Genomic DNA, 25648 nt, shown 5'->3' on the forward strand with positions numbered 1-25648 from the left:
CTTTTTGGCCAACGACATATCGGGGGAGGAGAAGAGGCTGGCGATCCTCTTACCGACATGTAGCAGTAAAACATAAGGTTTAATTTGTAGTCTAATGGCACTCAACATCCCAGATTCTAAACAGCTTTGCTGAGTTGAAAAGCCACTTTCAGCTGAAATCCTTGGTAACTTTTTGCAGCTTTTTAAATTCAATTCGAGGTGTTGTGCCCCTGGAGAGACAGTTGCTTGCTATGTACCAGCCTTAAAACAACTGTTGCTAAAATAACAATTGAGAGTTCGGGACATGGAATAATGACAGGTTAAGAGACCGATTAGTGTGTGGGATTAATGAAGATGCCATTCAAAAAAGGTTGTTGTCAGAAACAAATTTAGACTTCAGTAAGGCACTGGATTTGGTGCTCACAATGAAAAGCACAGTCAGGGACTCAGAAGAAATCAAAGGAGCACAAAATGGCGCCATTCTTCACGTCAGGAGGGAGGCACCGGTTAGAAATGGCGCAGAAGCGCAGGGCTCCTCGGAAAGGCGGGAAATAGCCTCTATTAACAGACCAGCAAAAAGCAATGGTTTAACGGATAAAAACCACATTAATAATAGCAGAATCGGAACAAGACAACCTGCAAACGAACGACAATTTAGAAAAACCGAGTGTTTCTACCGCCATTGCAATGGGCACATTATGCGATATTGTAAAGAAAGATTGAAGCCAAGTTTCAAACAAAAAGGCAGAAGTTGTGAAATTTATATAATGGAGGAGCCAGAAGAAACAGAGTCAGATATTTACTCCCTACACAACTTAAAAATGGGTAAAACAGAGCCAATATACGTGACAGATGAAGTCAACAGAAAACCCATTCGAATGGAGATAGATACAAGCGCATCCACAACATTCATAGGGGAACATGTGTCTGAATGGAGGAGGCTGCTCACTAAAGCTGGAAAACTCAGATGCCAGACTAAAGACATACGCTGGCAAAAACATATGAGTAAAAGATATTTGCAAGGGTCCAGCACAGTATGGAAGCCAGTCTGCTAACTTACCCCTGATTGTGGTAGCAGGGGAGGGTCCAACTCTGCTTGGTCGGAACTGGCTTAAGGAAATAAAGTCAGAGTGGACTGAGATTTTTCAACTCAGAATGAAAGATTTGCAAGAATTATTACAGAAATATACCTCTGTGTTCAGGGAAGAGCTCGGGAAGATTCAGAGGCTACAAGCTAAAATCCACGTGGATCCTGGAGCAACCCCCAGATATTTGATGCATTACAAATTAGAGGGGACTCTATAGCGACAAAGTTATCACATTTCCTGCTCAGCTATTGGACTGCGCCACATATGACCACCAGTATTGCCCCTGCAGAGTTATTAATGAAGGGGCGTCTCAGGACATGGATATGCTTCATAAGGCCAAATTTAGGGGGAGGGTAGAGAGAAGTCAGGAGGCCCAGAAAAATGAACACGATTACCAAAGTCGTGAAAGAAACTTCACTGTAGGAGAAGCAGTTTTTGCAAAGAACTTTGGAGATGGGACCAAATGGCCATCAGGTGAAGTCAGTGCAGTGACAGGACCTCTGTCCTACCATATATTGGTTGAAGGTTGGATAATCAGGAGACATTTAGATCACATCAAGTAAAGGGAAACAGATCCACAAGAAAAGGAGCCCTTTGGAATCTACACCACTGGTAGAAGGAACTCCTCTTGCTTTGGAGGTACCTATAGGACCCGTTGAGAATGAGACCGTCGAGGAGGCAAACTTACAGGTTCCTACTGGGGACCCTAGTGGACTGATAACTCCTGAGAAGGAGGCCTCAAATAAACCATCTGAAGTCGTAGAACTATGACGGTCGACATGTTTGAAAAAGCCTCCTGAGAGACTGAATTTGTAAATAATTCACTTTTGTAAATAGTTAATATATTGTAAAATGTACTTTCAAGTACAGGGGGAGGATGTCGTAATCTGAGGTGTAACATACCTTTAAGAGAATGTAAGCAGATTGACCATGTGACTGTAAGACCCAATAGCTGTGTAGCGTGGAGTACCATGTTAATGTTAGTTTAGAGGAGGGTCTGGTTGGAGAAGCACACATCATGTTAGTGCTCTGTTGTTTGTGAAAATAAATAGTGTGTGCTTCATTTCATATTGGTCTCTGGCATCTGCAGTATATTGTAATCGATTCAGCTGCAACAGATAAGTGTGCAACCGGTTCATGAGCAAAGCGATCCATAATAGAACACAACAGGATGCCTGTTCAGGGTCCAGTTAAATATGGCACCTGAGCCTTTGTTCCCGTGAGATAACGGTGGGGTCAGTAACTTCCTACCTGGCCCCGCCGCTCAATTATACGGGCCCCATGTTTAGTTGGCTGACAGCCACATGATTGAACGTGGATAGCTGTCCTGCCTCTGAGTGGAAGTCCTGCATACTTCCCGTCCCGTCATTGGGACACTCACAGCTGCAACAGAATTCTGCCCAAAATGTCAAAATGTTTCATAGTGCAAGGCCAAAGGGAGTGGTAATGGGACAAGTAAAGTAACAAACGATGTGTTAGGAGGACGCCTGAATGGCAGGATCCTGAATTGCTGTTGCCTGAATGCAAAGAAATATGAAACAAAATTAGGGCAAATACATTTCAGGCTGCATTTATCTAAATCTTATCAGCTAGCTCAATTATGACATTGACAAAGGGGTTAGATGCTCAGCATCTCTTTGAGACATAAGGAAAGAGGAGAAAGTAGAATAACTTAAAATGGAAGGGGACAATGTAAGGATATACAGTATTCAAAGAAACGCCTGTTTGGAAGTTTACAAGATTGTCTGCTGCTCCTGTATGCCATATCCACGTGTGACTGCAGATAGTGTGTCATTTATTTAGTAGTTTAAGAAAGAAAACATAATATCTGAGACCAATTGAATCAACAACACCACTAAAATCCTGAGATGGACAAGCTGCAGCATGTACATATTGTGTGGCTGCATGGGCAGCCTAACCCTGAAGCTTTTTGACTACATGTGCTACCATCGGAGATGGCTGCCAGATATCCCATTTGTGCTGCCACCCCAAGAGACAGAGCAGCATTATGCACACCCATTTGTCTCAGGCCACTAGCACTGAGTGAACACTGTCTGCATGGCCAGTGTTCGATAGAAAATCAGGCAAAATAATACCAACGAGATCCAGTAAAATCTAGGTGGCCAAATGCAAACCAAATTGAGGATGATGACAGATGCATGAAACTAATGTTTCCATACTGTGTCCAAGATGCCTTGGCCACCTCCAGCTGTTGTGCTGCTTATTTTATGACATGCATCACTGCTTGCCAAATAATATCTCCCTCCTAAGCCTGAATTCATGTAGAAAGACTTCTAAACCTTTACCGATGTTCCTTGGTATTTTGGACCCTGTGCAGACATTGCAGCTTATGCATTCTTAAGGTAAGTAAATTTAATTCTCGTTTGTGTTCTGCTAAAGGCCTTTAAATTCTTCAGCAACAAATTAATTCCCTCTTCAAAATAGTGAGCTTCTATTGATTGAAATCTGTCATGCTGCATGCCTCCTGTCATTTAGCTGACCGTGAAAACTGCAGTGAGATCAGTGCACTTATGGTCGGGAAAATTGCCCCCTCAAATTTAAACTTAGGGCAGAATATTGCCATCGGCGTGCGGGGGTGGGCACGATGTGTAAGCTAACGTGCGATGATTTCGGGCGTGCGTCCCGGCGTCATCGCGGATCATTTCGATATTTTGTTCTGCAGCGCACGCCAGAGGCGGCTGCATGCCCACCGATCTGTCAATGGCCTATTAAGGCCATTATTGGCGGGCAGGTGAATGGCCCAAGCAGCCTTCGCGTTTTTCAGGAAACCTCATCCATGGGCGGGATGAGGTCTCCTGAAGGTGTTATAAAATAATTAATTAAATATTGCAAAATTCACAAACATGTCCCAGCTCATGTCACACATGATGGAACATGTTTAAATAATTTTTTACTACCTTTATTAAAAAGTTTTATTATCCACTTAATCTCCCTGAGGCAGCTTCGTGCCTCAGGGAGATTGCTGTGCTCTTTCCCGTGCATGCGCAAAAGAGTGTAGACCCCCCCTCTCCCTCCTCCCCTCCGCCTGCACAGGTAGTGCTGAGCGCTACCGACCATGCATTATGCTGGGCAGGCCTCAATTGGCCCACCCACGTAAAATGGCGATGCGTAGCCAATCGTAGTCGGCGATCGGCTCCGCGCCCACCCCCGGCCGCTCCCGCCCGCCATAGGTAAGATTCTACCCTTAGGGTTTTGCTTGAACATAAAATCCAGACTTAGATTTTGGAAAAACATTTTAAAAAATCACCTGATGTTACACTTAACAGCTGCACTAATAAAGGAATTGCTCCTTCATTAGCTACTAAGGTCTGATTAACTGGATTATTGCTGCATAATTTCCGGATGCATTTAAGTACATTGACCAGCACATCTTCAACTTCAGAATTTAAAATCTTCACCAGGGGAGGAATTGCACCCTAAAAAAGTGAAAGGATAAGTATTCAAGGATGCTTAATTAGACACAGTTCCAATGAGTTGAAGAAAAGATATAAATTTAAGATTAAAATAAAACAAGTTATAAACAATTGTTATAGTACAGAAGGAGGTCATTTATCGTGTCATGCTTGTGCTGGCTCTCTGCAAGAGTAATTTAGCTAGGCTCACTCCCTCACCTTTTCCCCGCAGCCATGCAAATCCTTTCCCTTCAGGAAACCTGAATCTGCCTCCAGCTATCTTTCAATCAGTGGATTCCAAATCCTAACCACTGACTGCATAAAAACATCTTTCCTTATGACACTTTTGATTCTGTTGTCAACCATCTTAAATCTGTATCCTCTGCATCTTGACCTTTCATCAATTGAAACAATTTCGGTCCATCTACACTGTCTAGATCCTTCACAGTTTTGATCATCTCTATGCTATGGACAGGGTTGAGAGAGAACTGAGACTCTTGCATGCTTTCCCTTACTGTCCGTAATCAGTGTGGTTTTGGAGAGGAAGATTTGTGGTACTTAGCCTCTGGAGTGTGTGGTCAATTTAGAAATAACAGCAGCAAGACTTTGTGGCTTTTTAAAAAAGAGGCTCATTTATTCACACATTCAACCCTAAAGTCTAAACATTACACCAATCACCCCCCACCCCCAACACACAAAAGGTACAGTTAAAGAAAATAGTATACTTTTACCAGTTGTTAACCAAAAGAGTAGTTCAGAGTTCACGTGTTGGATTTGTGGAAGAAGAGCAGTTGCTGGGGCCCAATAAAAATAGGAGTCTTTTTTACACTCTTGAATTGTGCAAATGGGTCAAAATAACTGAAGTTGGACATTAGGATTATTGCAGGATTCCCTTGAAGAGATGAATGTTCAACAGATCACGAAGCTAGGCACTTGCGGTTTTTGTATTATGAAGTCCAACTTCTTTACAGGCGGATTTGGAGTTTTAGAATCAGGCTGGAGGCTCTTTTAAGATGTATAGCCTCAGGGTTCTTAAGGCAAAAATGACAAAGCCTTTCGTCACAGTGCCTGTCTCTTTTGGTGTTTTCTGCAGAGTGCCTAGGTCTTTCTGGGTCTTTAGGTTAAAACTTCCAGTCAGTTTCAGTCACATGACCAATACTGGTTTTGTCCACTCAGAATGACTTAGCTAACAGCCATTGTTAATCAATGGAGAATAATGGATGAGTTTTTCACACTTACTCAGGATGAATTGGTTTCTGCCCAGCCCTCATTGTTAGGGTTCCAACTTGGAGAAATGGAGTGCTTTGTGTGTGTGGTATGTGGTACCTTTAAGAGAATGAAGGTGGACTAACCATGTGACAATTGACCAATCACTGTACAGCTTGGGCTACTGGTTAACTGTAAGTCTAAAGCTGGAGGTAGTTGTGGGAGCACGCAAAGATTTAGTGCTTTGTCTTCTGTTGCAATAAACAATTACAGTTTGTTCTTATGTTGGTCTCTCTCCATAATCATCAACTAACAAGTGCATATGAAGGCGTGCAATTCAGGTTTACTCGACTAGTGAACTCATAGACTCAAGACATAAAACTGGCAACGAAGATGAACATAGAAAAATTGTAAGACCATGAGTGAGAATCTACAAGACGGGTGAGCAAAATATTAGAAAGAGAATCTGTAACCAAGTTGTGAAATAGATGACAATTAGAGCAGAAAACAGTGCTGCTGTCATTGTCCGTCATTGGAGAATGTACATTAAGATACCTCAGTAAAGGAACCCATCCTTTAAGATTGGAAGTTTTGGACACTAAACTGAGAACATACACGGGTGAAGAAATAAGACTGAAAGGGTTAGGTCAAGTCTTGGTGATGTATGGAGATCAATCTGAAAGGTTGCCTTTGATAGTGGTAGCTGGAGAGGACCCCAGCTTAATAGGCTGCAACTGGCTCAAAAAGATTAAATTGCAATGGGCTGAAATGTTTCAAATTACAACGAAAGGCTTACAGGAAATGTTGCAAAAGTATGCTTCCATTTTCAATGATGAGCTAGGAAGGATTTGAGGGCTACAGGCCAGAATCCATGTAGACCCAAACATAACCCTCAGATTTATAAGAGCCAGACCAGTCCCTTATGCTCTACAGGACAAGATTGAAACCTAACTGAACAGACTGGAAAAACTGGGCATCCTACAACCAGTGCAATTTTCTGAGTGGGCGGCACCCGTCGTACCTGTACTGAAGCCGGACCAAAGCATGCATTTATGCAGTGCCTATAAGCTAACTGTCAATAAAGTGACTAAACTTGATAGACACCCGATACCTAAAATGAGGAATTGTATTCAAAGTTGGTATGGGGCACCACACATTCAAAATTAGACATGAGCCATGCCTACCAGCAGGTAGAATTGGAAAAAGACTCTAGGGAATTTATCACCATTAATACACACCGAGGATTGTATCAAAACACACATCAACCCTTTGGGGTCTCCTAGGTGTGTGCTATTTTCCAAAGAACGTTGGAAAACTTGCTCCAAGGATTGCCCCATGTTATCGTTTACTTGGATGACGTATTGGTCACGGGACTGACCAACGATGAACACTCAGCAAATCTAGAAGAGGTGCTCAAATGTTTTGCACAAGCGGGTTTAAAACAAGAGAAGTGTCTGTTCCAAGCCAAGGAGGTAGTTTACTTGGGCCACAAGGTTGATGTGCAGGGCTTGCATCCTGTGGAAGGAAAAGTCCAAGCCATTTACAAGGCACCTGCCCCAAGAAACACCACAGAGCTTAAGGCCTTCTTAGGCTTGGTAAACTACTACAGCTGATTCATCCCAAATCTCTCGACTGTGCTGGCCCCATTGTACAGCCTGCTTAAGAAGAACCAGAAAAGGAGTTGGCAAGCCCCACACCAGGATGCCTTCCTGAAAGTGAAATGATTGCTAAGATTGTCGGCCTTGTTGATCCACTTTGACCCCAAGAAAGAATTAATTTTAACATATGATGCGTCCCCTTATGGAATAGGGGCTGTCCTTTCACATCGGATGGCAGATGGCTCCGATTGGTTATACAATAACCAATCTACAATATTCCCAAATTGAAAAAGAGGGCTATCTATTGTGTTTGGCATCCAGAAGTTTCATCAATATCTCCACGGTCTCCATTTCCATATTATAACAGACTACAAACCCCTAGTGGGATTATTTGGAGAAGATAAAGCGATACCCCCTACCGCATCGGCTCGCATCCAGAGATGGGCAATAATATTAGCTGCCTATGAATACACTTTTGTTCACTCAAATCGCATATGCCAATGCACTAAGCCGCCTTTCCCTGCCAGCTAATAACGGGGAGGCTCTGATTCCCCAGGAACTAGTCTTAATGCTAAAGTTTCTGGGTTCCTCCCCTGTTCAGACCAGATAAATCCATGAGTGGACAAGCCAGGACCCACTATTGTCTAACGTCCTGGAGCAGGTCTTGAATGGTTGTTCAGGTGGATCTAAATCCAAGGAGATGAAGCCCTATTCTGATTGCAAATATAAACTCTCCTGCCAGGACGGCATATTACTCTGGTGAGCAAGGGTTATTGGACGCCCGAGGGAGCAAAGGCCGTTATTAGCCGAGCTACATAGTGCTCACCCGGGCATTAGCAGAATGAAGATGCTCGCACGCAGCTATTTGTGGTGGCCAGGCATAGGCTTGGATATCGAAACTCTGTCAAAAGCTGTCCTCAATGCCAGCAGGTGCGAAAGCTCCCATGCTTAGCTCTATTGCACTCATAGGAATGGCTGGAGCAGCCATGGGTGCGCCTCCATGTCGATTATATGGGACCTATCTTATGCACAATGTTTCGTGAGGACCTTGATTTCAGGCATTCCTCCACCAGTCTGCGACCTCTCCCTCTTGTTATGTGCCAGCTTGTCCTGCATTAATAGAGATGGAGAGAGTGTAAGCAGGATGTCCGTCAGGCCAGATGGTAAGTATGCCTGGCATGTATGGGCGGTGAGTGGTCCCATGGACAGGATGAAGACAATGAAGGTGTGTGTGAAAGAGTGAACGGTGATGTCCCTTGAACTGGCAATGAGTGAGGCCTCTATGGATGTGTGATGGGTTTGTGAGTGTGTGAATTGAGACTGATGAGAAGAGTGACTTATCCTTGCAGAATGGAGGAGATCATTCATCCTCTTGCGGCACTGGGTGGCTGTCCTCTTTTGCAGGACGGCAACACTGACCACCACTGCCACCGCCTCCCAAGTTGGTTTGGTGATGTTGCTGCCCATCCTGCGGCCAGAGAGGGGGTAGAAGACATCATGGCGAGTCTCCACTGCATCCAAAAGGCACTTGAGGGATGCACCATTGAACCTGGGAGCTGCTTTTGCCTTTCAGGGGCATGTCTTCTTTGCAGCAGTCATGGGTTGGAAGCACTGAGAGGTGTGCGCTGCTGCATTTTAAATATGGTGCCTGGCGCGATGAAATGGCGAGATAATGACGAATGAGTGCCTGCCTGCAATGGAAACCGCGTGTTTCTTGGGAATGCATAATTATGACAATATGGCATGGACGCACTTAGTGCAAATCTGGGACGATTCCGCTCATGATGGGGTAGAGTTTCTTATTTGGGTATAATATCTGGATGCAAATTTACTAGTTTTCCTTTTGATTTTGTGCTTCAAGTTTCTGTTTAAACCCAACTGCATAATGGCAAACATAAAATTTTCCAGGAACAAGTGCAGTCAGATAGCATTTTCAAGTGTAAATGTTTATTTTTTGTATTAAAAATATTCCTTGATATATTTAAGTGGTCACCTGGAGGAATTTTATTTCTACACATGAAATTGGATTTATTATAAAAATACGCATTTTTATTCAGTGTCTAATCCATCTCCTATGAGTAACTGGATTTGAAGTAACTGAAAATGACTTTAAAAAAATCTATGCAGAATCATTTACTAGTTTAATTGGGGTACAGCAATCAGTTTGAGTACATTAAATATTTTTAATTTTTAAAAGCTTTTAAAAGTGCCCTATTAGCTCCTTTGAGCCTAAAAAAATAGAGCTTAATTTTAAGAGCCTTCTCAAAGGCTCATAAGTAGCAGAAATATAGCACGGTGATTAATTTGACCTGGGGTCATGGCCAGTTTATGGGTTGGGACGGCTACTAGCACAATGTTTTAAGCCAGCATAAAAGAGTATAGAAACTCAATTTGCGGTGGACATAACTTATGCTTGAAATTCCTTGATCTTTTGTGCTAGTTTGGGCAATTTTAGGCAAATTGCACTGGAAAAACCAGTGCAACCTAGCAGAAACTGTACTCTGACAAACTTTTAAAAGTGTAGCGGTTTTGTTAAATACTAAAACATTTTGCAGTTCAATAAAAGGAGTCAAAACACTCTGCAGTTCAAAACAGGGGCCCAAAAATTATGATGCCTCATCTCTTTGAAAACACATGGCACTATATATTTTTTTTTATAAAATTCTGTGCTATAAACAAGCATTACTTACAAGGGAAGTGATTAGACTGGCATTATCCTCAATCTGGGCAATATCACACAGGATGACAGAACAACGAGATTGAAGCTCGGGGTGTTGACTGTGCAGTAATCCAATAAGCACTGGGATGATATCATAATTTATTATTGAGTAACAGACTGCCGCATAGGTGGAAAGATTACACAGCACAGCAGCAGCAATACATTGCAGTGTCTCATGCTTACTGCGTAACAGATTTATAAGAGCAGGAACGCTATCTAAATAAAAGAATTGAAAAAGTTATTGTTATGTATTGCACAGTGTACTCTCTCAAACTTTCCAGCAAGTTTTAATGTTTCTATGGAGCTTGTTGAGAAATCAGGAAAATAGGACTGCTTAAACTAAGCTTTCGTAAGACATGTAAATTCAGAGCAGACAAGAAGGGTCAAATGGCCCTTCTTAAGCTGAAAAGTCTTCAGCTCAGGACAATGAAGCACAGTGTATCCTTAATCCAATTTATAGGCAATTTCACATTGCTGCTGGGACTCTAGGAAAGTGGTACTGAAAGGACAAGGGTAGCTGATGCATGGGAACATGACCACTTGTAAGTTCCCCTACAAGTAATACACCATCCTGACTTAGAACTACATTGCCGTTTATACGCTGTTGCTGAGACAAAATCCAGGAACTCCCTTCCTAACAGCACTGTGGGTGCACCTACACCAGGTGGATTGCAGCGGTTTAAGAAGGTGGCTCACCACCACCTTCTCAAGGACAATTAGGGATGGGCAACAAATATTAGCCTTGTCAGTGATGCTCAATTTCCATGAAATAATTTTTAAAAAGTGGAGACCTGTGACCATCAAGGCCCCTTCCCTTTTTACTGCCACTGTATGCAAATGACCTCATTTGAGAGTCAAAGTAAATAAAAGCTTGTTTTCCTTAGGACTCAAAAAACGTTAAGCTGTCAAAGGTATGGAGTTTGAATTGTTTATTTTATGACTTCCAATAGCAGTATGTGTATTTTTTCCTAACTCTGTCACCACACTATCAATATAAAAGTGCCTTGTACTGTAATTCCATTTTCCAGTGAGTAACTCAGTCCCCATTCTACCATCACCTGTGACCTCTACAACCTAGTAAAACAAGGCAGCAGACGCCTGGGAACCCCACTACCTGCAAGTTCATTTCCGGATCACAGGCAATCTTGACTTGGAACAATATCATTGTTCCTTCACTGTCACTGGGTCAAAATCCTGGAACCTCCTCCCTAACAACACTTTGGGTGAACCTACACCAAACTTCAAGAAGGTGGCTCAGCACCATATATGGGTAATAAATGTTGGCCTTCCTAGTGATGTTCAAAACCCTTGAAAGAATTTTTAAAAAAATCACTGTGAGTATTCATAATATTTCATATTGCAGATACATTTTCAATTATGTACAACCAACAGAGGTTTGTGGCAGTAAAGTTCAGGGGACAATGATGCATCCAATAAGGGAGATTTCAACTTATTAAAACTGACCTACACTATATGGGATAAAATAGTTCTTAGTTTGACTATTAATGATGTGTGGATAGGTATAAAAGCAAAATACTATAGATCTGAAATAAAAATAGAAAATATTGGAAGTGCTCAGTAGGTCCAGCAGCATCTGTGAACAAAGTAACAGAGTTAAGATTTCAGAACAGATGAAAGGTCATCAGTTTGATATCCCTCTTTAGGGACACAGGAGTAGGAGTAGACCATTCGGCTCTTTGAACCTGCTCTTCTATTTGATAAGATCATGGCTGATCTGATTGTGGTCTCAATTCCTCTTTCCTGTCAGCCCCCATAACCCTTGATGTCCTTGTCTATAACAGATCCATCCAATTCAGTTTTGAATATATTCTATGACCCATCCTCCATGGCTTACTGGGGAAGAGAATTCCACAGACTAATGACCCTCTGACGGAAAAAAAGCTCCTCATCTCCGTCTTAAAAGGGGACTCCACTTACTTTTAAACTGTGTTCCCTAGTTCTAGTCTACCCCACGAGAGGAAACATCCACCTGATATCCACCCTATCAAGTCCTCTCAGGATCTTATATGTTTCAATAAGATCGTCTCTCTTTTTTTTATTCCTCTAGGTATAGACCCAACCTGTTCAATATTTTCATCTCAAGAATGAGTCAAGTGAATGTTCTCTGAGCTGCATTTATCCTTTTTCAAATAAGGAGATGAAAACTGTACACAATGCTCCAGGTGTGGCCTCACCAAGGCCCTATACAGCTGCAACAAAACTTCCCTACTTTTATATTCCATTCCCCTTGCCATAATTGTGAACATTCCATTTGCCTTCCTAATCACTTGCTGTATCCGCATACAACCTTTTTGTGATTTGTGTACCAGGATGTCCAGATCACTCTGTACCACCAAGTTCTGCAATCTCTCTCCTTTTAAATAGTATACTGCTTTTCTATTCTTCTTGCCAAAAGTGGACAAATTCACATTTTCCCACATTATATTCCATGTGCAAAATTTTTGCCCAGTCGCTTACCCTATCTATAAACTTTTGTAGACTTTTTACCCCCTCTTGCAACTTACTTTCCTGCCCAGCTATGTGTCATTGGCAAATTTAATTGTCATACATTTAGTCCCTTCATCCAAGTCATTGATATAGATCGTATGAGTGCAGCTCCAACAACACTCATGGAACTTGACACTATCCAGGACAAAGCAGCCTGCTTGATCGACACCCCTTCCACAAACATTCACTCCATCCACCACAGACAAACAGTGGCATGTGTGTACCATCTGGAAGATGCACTGCAGAAACTCACCAAGGCTCCTTAGGCAGCACCTTTCAAACCCACAACCACTACCATCTAGAAGGACAAGGTCAGCAGGCACATGGGAACACCATCACCTGGAAGTTCACCTCCAAGCCGCTCACCATGCTGACTTGGAACTAAATTGCCATTCCTTCATTGTCACTGGGTCAAAATCCTGGAACTCCCTCCCTAACAGTACTGTGGGTGTACCCACACCACAGGGACTGCAGTGGTTCAAGGTGGCAGCTCACCACTGGGAGAATAGATGTCATTTTAAAAAATATTTTTGGAGAATAATGTATTATTCTGTGAAGAAGGCTGTGTGTGTTTGTGTGTGTGTGTAAATGATTTGATTAATCTGGGGAAGAGTCACTAGGAATAGGTTGTCAGGGAGGTTTAAGACATGAAAGAATAGAGGCGTAAGATGTGCATTTTTAATGAGATATTGTGGTGGCTCGAGGTACAAATAAATAGGTTGGATCTAACATTTGCATTTTTAGATAAGTTGAGAATTCGTTTGAATATCAAAGGGAAGTCAGAGGTACAAGATACATTTTTGCATCTTATAGGAGTTCCATGGGTATGTTACATTTTATTGACCTGAAAGTAGAGACGAAATAGAAGGATGTTATATTTGAAATGATTTGAGTTTCAAAGAGGTGTGAGAACAATGGAACCTGAGATGAAAGGGGAAAAAAGGTATTTTAGAGTTCCTAAGGAGAGCTTGGTGTTTGGCTGCTGACTGTGTGAGGAAGATCTCCTGGAAACAGCTCCAGGCTGGGAGAAGATGCAGCTTGAATCAGCCATCCAGTCATGCCAGAAAAGCCTTGGCCTACAAAACGCAGTCATGTTCTTAAGTCTTGGATTTCCACAGCAGAGCAGAAGAGAGTTTAAGAGGTTATGTGGTATTGCCTTTATTAAAGCTACAGCGTCCTGGTACACAAATCACAAAAAGGTTGTATGCGGATACAGCTTTAATAAAGTTTGCCTTGGGTAATATTATTGGATTTTTATAATTAAACATCTATAAGGGGTGTTGCCTGGAAGTTGTTCATTTATAGGTCTGACCAAGTAGGGAGTCTTTTGGGGGAATGTTTTGTAAGACTAATTTTAACTGTGTAACTAATCTTGTGTGCCTAAATTTTCTTTTCTTCTTGATAATAAAACTTATACTTTTAATTTTTTAAAATCCCAAAAGTGTCACTGGACTTCTTGTTGCAGAGATCAGTACATTTTCTTCTCATTTTCAGAATGCAAGAAAAAAAATGGTAAGCCAAGCCTCCCTCTGGGGAATGGTTTGCTCAGCAATTAACATCTGCTGTGGTCATAGCACCACCATGTTCTCAAGGGCAATTAGGGATGGGCAATAAATGCTGGCCTAGCTAGCGACGCCCACATAAATAGTTGAGGCCCCAATACTCATCCCTGTGGCACTCCACTAGTTACAGCTTGCCAAGCTGTAAATGACCCATTTAGCTCTACTCTATGCTTCTAGTTAGTTTAACCATACTCTACCATTGCTAATATGTTACGCCTTACACCATGAGCACTTATTTTGTGTCGCAACCTTTGACGTGGCACCTTATCAAATGCCTTTTGGCAATCCAAGTGCATCACATCTACAGGTTCCCCTTTATCCATGTTGCTTGTTACTTCCTCAAAGACTCTAATAAATTAGTCAAACATGATTTCCCTTTCACAAAACCATGTTGACTCTGCCTGATCCCATTACGATTTTCTAAGTTTCTTGCTATAACCTCCTTAAAAATGGATTCTAGCGTTTTCCCTATAGCAGATGTTAGGCTAACTGGCTTATAGATTCCTGCTTTTGGCCTCCCTCCTTTCTTGAATATAAGAACACAAGAAAGAGGAGCAGGAGTAGAACATATGGGACAGAATTTTTAGGTCGGCTTGCGGGCGTGCGGCCTACTCGGTTGGACCCAAAATCGCAAGAGATGACATCAGACGAGTGCTCACGTGATATTTTGGTCGGTGGGCATGCGCAAGTGTCGGGAAAGTGCCCGAAAACAATTAAGAGGACAATTAAAGTTGTTAAAGTTCCAATTGTCCCTGATTTTTCGTGGTCCGTCCAACTTTACGGTTGGTGGGTGAGCGAATCTGCCAGGCGGACTTTGCATTTTTGATGAAACCTCATCCAACGGCGGGATGAGATTTCCGTTATTAAATGAAAGAAAAAGAAAAATCTATGGGCAGGATTTTTAACATGTATATGTTCAGGTAACTGATTGTGATGCTTGGACATTTTTTTCTTGATTTTTAAAATCTTTATTTAATTGTTTTGAAGTCTTCTGCTCCCTGAGGCAGCTCTCTGACTTCAGGGAGCTTTCAATCAGTGTTCGCTTGCGCCTGCGCTTATGTCAGGGCCCGCCCTCTTCCTGCCCCTACCCTGGCAGTGCAGAGCATTTTAGCATGCGCTTCATGCTGGCTGGCCATTAATTGGCCAGCCAGTGTAAAATCGCTGTCGACAGCCTGTTTCCTGGCCGATCCCGGACCAGCTGATTGCGCCCGCCCGATGACCTAAAAATCCTGCACATGCCTACTTGTCACCCGTCGAGCTTGATCTGCCATTCAACATGATCATGTCTGATTTTGGGTTTCAACTCCATTTTCCCACCGCTCCCCTTACCTATTAATTCCCTGCCTATTTCAGCCTTAAATGTATTCAACGATGGAGCATCCACTGCCCTCTGGGGCAGAGAATTCTAAAGATTCACAATGCTTTGAATGAAGTAATTTCTCCTGATCTCAGTCCTAAATGGTTGGTCCCTTATCCTGAGACTGTTCCTCTGTGTTTTGGATTCCCCGACCAGCGGAAACAATCTCTCAGTGTTTACCCAATCAAGCCCCTTCAGAATTTTAATGAGATTGCCTCTCTTTCTTCTGAACTCCAGAGAATATGAGCCCAATTTATTTAGCTTCTCATCACAGGACAACCTTCTCATTCTAGGGGCCAACCTAGTTGAAGCATCACTGTAGTGCCTCCAATGCAAGTGTATCCTTTCTTAAATGTGGAGACCAAAACTGCACACATTATTCCAGATGTACTCTTTCAAAATCCTGTACAATTGCAGAAAGACTTCTTCATTCTTGCATTCTAATCCCCTTGCAAAAAAGGCCAACATGCCAATTGCCTTTCTTACTGCTTGCTGCACCTGCATGCTAACTGTCTGTATTCCTTGTGCGAGCACACACAAGTCTCTTTGAATATCAACACTTACAAGTTTCGCACCTCTTAAAAAATATTCTGCTTTTCTATTCTTACAACCGAAGTGAATAAATTCACACTTCCATACATTATACTCCATCTGCCATCTTGTTGCCCACTCACTTAACCTGTCTATATCTATTTGCAGCCTCTCTGTGTCCTCCCCATAGTTTATCTTCCCATCTAGCTTGTGTTACATTTGCTATTTTGTAATCAGCAGGGATTCTTCCAGAATTTAAGGAGTTTTGGAAGATTATAACCAATGCCTCTACCAACTCTGCAGCCACTCCTTTTAAGACCCTGGGATGCAGGCCATCAGGTCCTGGGGACTTGACAGCCTTTAGGTCTAATATCCCAGTACCATTTCCCTGGTGATGGCAATTGTTTTAAATCTCTTGCTCCCATTTACCTCTTGATTTTCAAGTATCTTTGGGAAGTTTTCTAAGGGCATAATTTAGCCCTTGTTGGGCAGGCTCGGCGGGGGTGGGCAGGGGTGGTCGGGAAGCTGACCGCTGCCCATGATCTAGGCCGGAAGGCGATTTCACGCTGGCGGTCCAATTAATGCCTGCCCAGCATGAAAAGCAAGCGGCAGCACTCAGCGCTGCCTGTGCGAGTGGGGAAGGAGGGCAAGCGGGGCAAGTGCGAACTTCACGCATGCACACGAGTATGCGCTTCAGAATCTCCCCGAGGCACAGAGCTGCCTCAGGGAGATAAAGAGTTGTTAAAAAAAAAGAATTGAAAAATGTAATAAAACACATCTCCTCATGTAACTCTGTCACATGAACAGGGACATGTTATTAATTAAATTTTAAAACTTTAATTTTATTTTTATTTGCTTTAGGAACAGTAAGGTTGGATGGGCAGCGAAAAACTTATTTTAATAACTTTGTCAATGGCCTTAACAGGCCTTTTAATTGTCGGTGGGCGCACTGCTGACTCTGGTGTGTGCCCACTGACTGAAATATCATGCAACTGTGCTTTGACATTGGGATGCTTGCCCAACGTCAACGCGCGTCATTTTACACTCGAGCAGCTTGGGCGTGCACCCGCCAAGCTAAAAATTTTGCCCTAAGTCTTCTACAGTGAAGCCAAACACAAAATACCTGTTCAATATTTCTGCCATTTCCTTTTCTCCAATTATTAATCCCTCAGACTCACTCCAGAGGACCAACACTCATTTTAGTTACTCTTTTCCTTTTTAAATGCTTGTAGAAACTCTTACTATCTGTTCTTATATATCTAGCTAGCTTTCTCTCTTACTCTAATTTCTCCCTCTTTAATTTTTTTTAGCCTTTTTTTCTGGTTCTTAAAATCATTCAATCTTCTGATCTACCACTAACCTTTACAGAATTGTACAGTGTTTCTTCCAATTTGATACTTTCCTTAATTTAGTTACCTAATGTTTTAATTAGGCATTTGAATATTTAAAACACTGTAATGGAACTGTTCATTTATTTATGTTTTTGTGAAGGCTGAATGCATTATTACAAAGTACATGTATCAATAATTTGTATTATTATTGCCTTTCATGTAACTAGAGGTCAGAAGTCCTGAGCAGCAAGTTTGGGAGGAGGGGATGGGGGACCAAAGCAACATCACTTTTGAAGTTGCTTTTGAAGTTGGGACAAAGGTAGCAACGTGCAGGGTTTAGGAAGAAAAATCGTGCAGAGTTGTGATGACTGAAGGCTCTGTAACCGCTGGTGGTTTTGTTGTGAGGGATGCCTTGCAGGCCACAATCAGAAAAATGGCAGATCCATAGGGTTGAAGGAGGTGACAGACGGAGGGAATGATTTTTAAAGGAGGATGGTAGAGCTATGACTATGCAGTTATGCCTGTGGCTTTATGGAAAAAACAGACACTTTACTTATAACAACAGAATGGAAAATGGGCAGTTGACTTTGAAACAAGATGGAGTGAGGAAGTCAGGTGACCTTTTTTACCTTTGCATCTGCCAGATATACATGAAATTGCCCAAGGCAGGAAGATAGCTTACTTAGCTGGTCAGGACATTAATATGTAAATGAACTTTTGGAACATTCCATTGAGAAGACATTAAAAATGCAACAGCTCTCCTGTGAATTTAACAGCTATTGCCCAAATGCCCACAGAAACTAATGCACACTGACCCTACAGACTTAGTGGTTGCAGAATTAAATTCCACAGAATGGGTGTAAGGAAAATCCATTCTATCACAAGGAGTTGCAAATGGATGAGATTCAAACCCCATTGTGGGTCAATGCTCATATCATCAGGGACCGTTTATGTGGACAATGGGAACACTGATACTATGGTCACCTGACAGAAATGAGCTTGTGATAAGAAACTTTATTAAGACATCTTTGAGAGCAGCCTCATGTCAGTCAGTCTGGGAGACAAGCACACCACACAGAGGGAAGAGATCCCGCTCAGCTTAGAATCTACTGACATGCAGAGAAGTAGGAATAGCCATTTACATACTGATTTGAAGAGCAAAACTAGATCTTCTCTACAGGGGCTTCACTGCACTTCACTGCTGTTGCAAGGAGTAAGCCACTCTGAATTTGTTACCAGAAACTTCCAACCACCATTTCCTCAGTGAATCGAAAGAGAATCGTTAGGCCTGCAATGTTTCCAGCTTCTAGCTCAAAAGACTCAAGAGTGATAGTGACTTATTGGGCTTCTAAAAAATTTAAGTGCATGCTACCTCTTTTTTAATAGCCTTCTCTTGTGTGTGTGTACATCTTGTGTGTGTGTGTGAGTGGATGCTATTGAGAATACATTTTGGGTGTTGAGAAATAAGCATTTATTCTTCCTTTTTTAAACTTATGAGAAAACCTGTCTTGTGTCTGTTCTTGAGAGTCACAGCACTCAAGGGATTAAAACACTTCGTTTTTAAAACACATTTTGTTATGGTCAGTCGTGAGGTAGAAAATGGAGGGAGGGGGGATGCGGGGTAGAACTATCCTACCATCTCACCCCTGTCCGTAACAATAGTTTTAAAGTTCCTTTAAAGTTCCTTTATCATTTGCATTGGGTTTGTGGTACCTTTGTATTTGTCGTTCTCACCTGAAGAATGAATTGCTTTCCAGTATTGCTTTTTTACCACACAAAGAACCTCAAGTGACCTCACTCCCATTTCCTGCCGTTTATATTCATTGCTCGCCATCATCTCTGGAAAACGTAATGAGGGAAATGATAAACCATAATACAAAAGCGAAATACTGCAGATGCGGGAAGTCGGAAATAAAAACAAAAAATGCTGGAAATACTCAGCAAATCAGGCAGAATCTGTGGAGAGAAACAGAGTCATCATTTTAGATTGACGACTTTTCATTAGAATTGAAGAAAGATAGAAATGCAAGAGTTTTTAAGCCAGTAGAAGGGAGGAGGTGATAGAAAGAACAAAAGGGAAGTTCTGCAATAGGGTGGAGGGCAGGATGACAAGCCATGTTTGATAATCACAGCCTGAGTGCAGTACAGAGGTCCCTATGCTTATCATGAATTTTTGAATGCTTATAAAAAGTAATTTTACTTATGGGGCAGAATTTTGCCCTTGGCGTGCGGGCTCTGCAGGGGGGTGGGTGGGGGCAGTCGGGAAGCCGACCGCTGCCGGCGATCGGGCCCGGAAAGCAATTTAACGCTGGCGGGCCAATTAAGGCTCGCCCAGCATGAAATGCAAGTGGCAGCGCTCGGCGCTGTCTGTGCGGGCAGGGGAGGGGAGTGCAAGCCGGGCTAGTGCGACCTTCGCGCATGCACACGAGTGCGAGCTACATAATCTCCCTGAGGCAGAGAGCTGCCTCAGGGACATGAACTGATTTTAAAAAAAATTAAAGATTTTATAAATGTTATGAAACATATCCCCTCATATGAGCAGGGTCATACTATTAATGAAAAAATAAAGTTTTTATTTGAGTTTTATTTGCTTTTGGAAACCTCATCCCGCTCATGGATAAGGTTTCCAAAAAAGTGCAAAGGCTACTTGGCCTTTTTGCCTGCATGCCAACCATAAGGTTGGACAGGCAGTGAAAAATTTCTTTTAATTAACTTTTTAATGGCTTAATAGGCCTTTTAATTGTCGGCTGGAGTGCTGCTGACTCTGGCGTGCGCCCGCTGACCGAAATATCACGTGAGTGCGCGATGACGTCGGGACGCACCCCCGACGTCATTGTGCGTCATTTTACGCTCGGTCAGGTCGGGCACGTGCCCGCCTGCCGAGCTAAAAATTTTATCCATGGAATACATTGGAATTGAGGTTGTAATTTTGTATTTATCAGTTATTTTTATTTCAATTATTTTTATGTTGTAATCACTTCTGGTATACATTCAATGTGACACAAAGAGGGTTCAATTTAGTTACAGACATTACAATGAGACCATGGAACCATAAAATCATGGAAATTTACAGTACAAAAGCAGGGCATTCAAGACCATTGTACCTGTGCTGGCTTTTTGTGAGGCCAATTCAAAACTAATCCCAATGTCCCAAATATTCCTTATTGCCTTGTACCTTTTGGTTCATTATAATGAGGCAGTGCTACACTGTTGGTGGTGCTGCCTTTTGGATGGGATAGTAAACAGAAGATCCACCTAACATTTCAGGGGGAAGTAAAAGACAATTATTAAGTAGCCACTTCTTGAGAAGAGCCCAAACTTTCATTTGCCCTTTCTCCATCTTCCTTCTTTTGGTCTATCTACAGTTTTCTGCTAGCCAAGGGTTGGAGAGCACTTTGCTGCTCTTCAGTGAGAAGTTGAACAGCAATAGGCGAGGTTTTCCTCCATCCTGTTTAAAGTGGCAGACTGAGTCTGCAGACCTTTGGTCAGAGCAAGTATGCACTTTGTTAAATAAGAACATAAGAAATAGTAGCACCGCCATCTGCAAGTTCCCCTCCTAGCCTCACACCATCCTGACTTGGAAATATGTCGCCATTCCTTCACTGTCGCTGAGTCAAAATCCTGGAACGACCTTCCTAACAGAACTGTGGGTGTACCTGCACCACGTATACAGCAACAGTAAAAGAAGGCAGCTCACCACCATCTTCTCAAGGGCAATTAGGGATTGGCAACAAATGCTGGCCTAGCTAGTGACACCCACATCCTGTGAAAGAATAAAAAAAACAGAAATAAGCCATTTGACCCCTTCAGCATGCTCTGCCATTGAATAAGCTCATGGCCTCAAATTCCTGCCTGTTCCCCATAACCCTTGACTCCCTTGTACATCAAAAACCTGCTTAACTCAGCCTTGAATATATTCAATGAACCAGAATCCAATGCTCTCTGGAATGGAGAATTAACAATTCTCCGAGAGAAAAAATTCTTCCTATTTCTGTCTTAAATAGGAGACCCCTTATTCTGAAACTGTACCTCCTAGTTCTAGATTCCTCAATGAGGAGAACCAACCTCTCAACATCTACCTGCTGGCTGCCAGCTGTATCTGATTCTCTATGGGGGCTGGGTAGTGGACTGGAGAATCTCTTTCTCTTTTCAGGCAAATGGACAGCAGTGGCAATGCCTGAGACATCAAAGCATTCAAGGGAGACGGACTCCTCCAATTTCTCTGCAAAGATGGGCACTGCCTCCAGAAATACAGACTGAACTGCACAGGTTTTCTGTTTCTTTCTCAGAGGGGTCCTCTTCATGGATGAATCCTCCACCAATGCTCAGTACCTGTCTTCAGCTGCAGTGATGTCCATGAATTTTATCCTCCTCGCTGAGTAATCCCACTTCCACCACCATTTGTAAAATATTGTAAGTATTTATTTAATATTTATTATCTCTCCCACATCATAATTCTCCACAATTAATTTTAATACTTTTCCCCTGAATTGTCCTACTTTCTCTTTAACTATCTTGAACTATTATTTTATTTTTTATATGCTTATAAAGACCCTTATTAATTCTGAGTATTATCTGCCAGTCTGTTCCATATTCCCTTTTAGCCCTTCTTACATCAATTATACCCTGCTATAATTTCTATTTTATGTTTTGGTACTGTTTACCTTAATTTTAACATATCCCTTCTTTTTAAAGTTGCACATCAGTTTTACCCTTTACCCAAGGAAATCTGTACTTTGATGTAACTCTTTTCACCTGATAGGAATATATTTATTTCGTAATTCATGCATCTCATATTTGGAGATTTCCCACTACTGATCTGTTTAAAATATTCTAGTTAAAACATTCAGCAGCACTCCAGTTAAGTGGCATCTAATATGTAAACAAGCATTTAACTATAATATTTTTTGATTAATATGTTATTTCTATAGAGCAGTAACAATTTTTAAACCATGGCCAAAATTTGTTTTCACAAATCTGAGTGAAAAGCACATGAGTAAAATACAAATTATAGGCCAGAATTTTCTCGTTGGCGTGCGGGGGTAGGCCCCACACGCTGATGCGTAAAATGATGCGCGGTGATGTTGGGCAAGGGTCCCGCCATCACCACGCGCCATGGCGATATTTAGGTGGGCAGGTGCGCAATGTTCTCAGGTGTGCGCCTGCCATTAATTAATCAGCTAGTTAAGGCCCTTGAGGCAGCAATTGTCTGCAATTTTTCGGGGCCCGTGTGATCTTCAGGCTGTCGCATGGGTGCAACAGGCAGATGGGTAGGAGACATTTGTATAAACCTCATCCATGGGTGGGATAAGAGGGGTGAGGGGATCGCGAGTGGTATCTGTTAGATATTTAATTGTGAAAGTTACTGCTACTTGCCTGTGTGAGCAGGAATACTTCAAAACTCTTCACAGCTGCTTGGACAGGAGTAACAGCCTTCAGGTCAGGACTCTACAGTAAAGATCATTTTTGGGGCCTGCAGGTTTCAGGAAGCCTTCCCTTAGCCTGGGAATGGAAGTTGTGCTATCCACTGGAGGCACCTACTCTGAGGAGGAAGGGAGGGCCAGAAGGGGGAGGAGGCCAGGAGTCCACATTCAGCCTCCAAGGGAGCCGCCTTTGGGAGGAGAGGCGCAGGCACAAGGGGCGCAAGGCCAACAGGAAGTCTAAGGAGGAAGGGGCCGCAGAAGACAACACTATTCTGCTGCCAGAGTATACAGGCAGCAAAGCAGCTACCTCAATATGTCTGAGGTGCAGTGCCGAAGGAGGCTCCGTCTCACAAGGGAGACAGTCACCTCCATCTATCAGGTGATAGGCCCTGAGGTCTGTGCCAACTGTGTGGGTGGGCACCCCATGCCAGTGGTGCTGAAGGTCATGGCTGCCTTCAACTTCTAGCCTCCGGCTCTTTCCAGGGGTTGGTGGGTGATCTTTGCGGAATCTCCCAGTCAGCTGTCCACACTTGTGTCAAGCAGGTGACAGATGCTCTGTTCAGGCGTTCATTGACTTTCATCCACTACTGCTGGGATGAGGCCAACCAGACAGAGCGAGCCAAAAGCTTCGCAGCAATTGCTGGCTTCCCCTGTGTCCAGGGTGCAAACAACTGCACACATGTGGCCATCAAGGCATCAGTGGGTGTGCCCGGTGCCTTCGTCAACAGGAAGGGATTCCACTCCTTGAACGTGCAGATAGTGTGTGATCACAAGCTGCAGATTCTGCAAGTCTGTGCAAGGTACCCAGGCAGCTCCCACTACGCTTACATACTCAGGTGCTCCCAGGTGCCAGGGCTCTTCAGTGCTCCAGCGTGGATGGCTGCTGGGTGACAAGTGCTATCCCCTTAAAAGGTGGCTCATGACACCTTTCTGCCATGCAAGAACAGAAGCTGAGCAGCGGTACAATAGGAGCCATGCCTCCACAAGGGATGTGGCGGAGAGAATCATCGGTTTTCTCAAGATGCGCTTCCAATGCCTGGACCGTTCAGAGGGCCCCCCACAATGCCCCCCAGATCATGTGTCGCTGATAGTGGTTGCATGCTGTGCTCTTCACAATCTGCCGCTGGAAGTGCGACGGAGTGGACGAAGGAGATGTAGATGCAGTTTCTCCAGCTGCACATGATGAGTCCAGCAGTGAGTTCGAGGATGAGCACACACAGGAAAATGCTGAGTGGGTAGAAGCTAACCTGGGCATACTCCAGGGAGGCAGGGACACCTGGGAGGCTTTAATCCAAAGAACCTTCAGCTAGCCCACCACAGATGGACCTCCACCAGGGCTGCAGGCTCCATACTCGATGCCTGAGTGCAAAGTCTGCCTGGATAGGAGAATTAACTAAGGCCTTTGTAAATAAAGCTCAATGTCAGACAACTCACTCATAACATCATGGGTTCCCGTCCACCTGCAGAAGTAAGAAATCACCCTGAGCCATGCTTACATATCAAAATTTAGTGATATAACAAAATGAAGTTCAGAAACCAAAAAAAGAGGTGTTGCACATCACGCCAAGTCTTAATGAACTAATAGTGGGGCAACATAAAAGCATCGGTGAGAAACCCGTGGTGTGCCTAAGATGCCTTAAATTTACGGATGCTGTCCCCTTGCTGGCACTGGCATCTGAGACAGCCTGCTCACTGTGCTGTCCTGTTGGCCTCGATGACCTTGGCGGACGTCCTCTGGCCTGTGAAGCCTTTGATAGCCCCGTCTGGGAGGGAGCGGCCAGTTCCACAGCTGGCATCTCCCCAGTCGCTGCAGCCTCATCGGATGCCACGATTACTGGCAGATGGGCGGAGGAGCTGCTGCCCTCATCCGGATGGCTCTGAGAGGAGTCCGCAGAGATGACAGGCAGCTGCTGCGCCGATGTGAGATCGCTTTGGACCTCCCTGCTCACCATAGATGGATCGGCACCGAGCTGGGATACTTGGTGCCCAAACCATCTCCCACACTGGCAATGACCATCTCCCTGATTTGTCTCCTGGAGGAGCCTCTCCACAAAAGTCGCCACTCTATTCGTGGAGGAAGCATGGCACTCAGCCATGAGGCTCATAATCGGTGATGCTCCGCATGGACTCCTCCAGCATGGGCACCATGCCACGCATTGCCTCATGTATCTCCACCAGATCGTCTCGCATACTCAGCTGCACTTCCAGCGTTCGTTGCCTCATGGACGACTCCAGAGGCACATCAACAAACACCAACCGACTGCCGGCGCCATGGGCACTCTCTGTCTCCATCCGCACCTCAAGCAAGTGTGAAATGCCCTCACCGCTGTGCCCTGGGACACTAGCTGAAGATCTAATTACCACTGAGGTGCTAGTGTCTGCGTTGGTGCCTGCCTGGCAGAGATGGTGTGACGCTGGTGAGTTGATATGTTCAGGGCCCTCAGGTGTGAGAGGTGGCCCCTCTGCCTCCTCCTCCCGACTCTGCTTTGGTGATGCTGAAAGGAAGAACAAGGACATTTGATTAGTTAAAGTGGAGACAATGTCAATGTGCATGCCTGTGTTCCAGATCAGTATGTGCTTATCCTTCCATAATCAATGGTCAACCCATGTTGCAAACTTCAATCACTAAGCATTCAGCAGTGCCACAGCTGCTAGGACACACATGGTGACCTCAGTGCTCAGTAAACATACCTCCCTGTGGCACCCCAGCCTCACTGCCAATGGTGGACCTGGGTGCATGGCACCTCTCCAAATCCATGGCCTGCTGTTCAAATGGAGTCAAGATGGCCAACCAGGCCTGGCCTCTGCCAGTCTGCATCTGCTCTGTGGAATTGTGTGCAGTCTTCTCCTGAAAAGGAGAGAAGAGCAATGATTAGTCCAGCCTGTACCTGGATTCCCATCGCATCCCTGCCAACCCAACCAGAGTGGGACAT

General features: G+C 43.6%; 1 protein-coding gene across 1 annotated transcript in view; it reads right to left on the reverse strand.

The window, feature by feature from the left end:
- Positions 1 to 25648, reverse strand: part of ankar (ankyrin and armadillo repeat containing) — a 295797-nt gene that overhangs the window by 111010 nt on the left and 159139 nt on the right. The window contains exons 9-11 of the mRNA XM_078551294.1: positions 19006 to 19131; positions 9975 to 10219; positions 4336 to 4504 (exon numbers count right to left, since the gene is read on the reverse strand). Of these exons, the coding sequence (XP_078407420.1) occupies positions 4336 to 4504; positions 9975 to 10219; positions 19006 to 19131 (540 nt within the window). The remainder of the gene's footprint in view (positions 1 to 4335; positions 4505 to 9974; positions 10220 to 19005; positions 19132 to 25648) is intronic.

Source organism: Cetorhinus maximus, chromosome 11 (assembly GCF_964194155.1).
Source record: "Cetorhinus maximus chromosome 11, sCetMax3.hap1.1, whole genome shotgun sequence".
Lineage (NCBI taxonomy): Eukaryota > Metazoa > Chordata > Chondrichthyes > Lamniformes > Cetorhinidae > Cetorhinus > Cetorhinus maximus.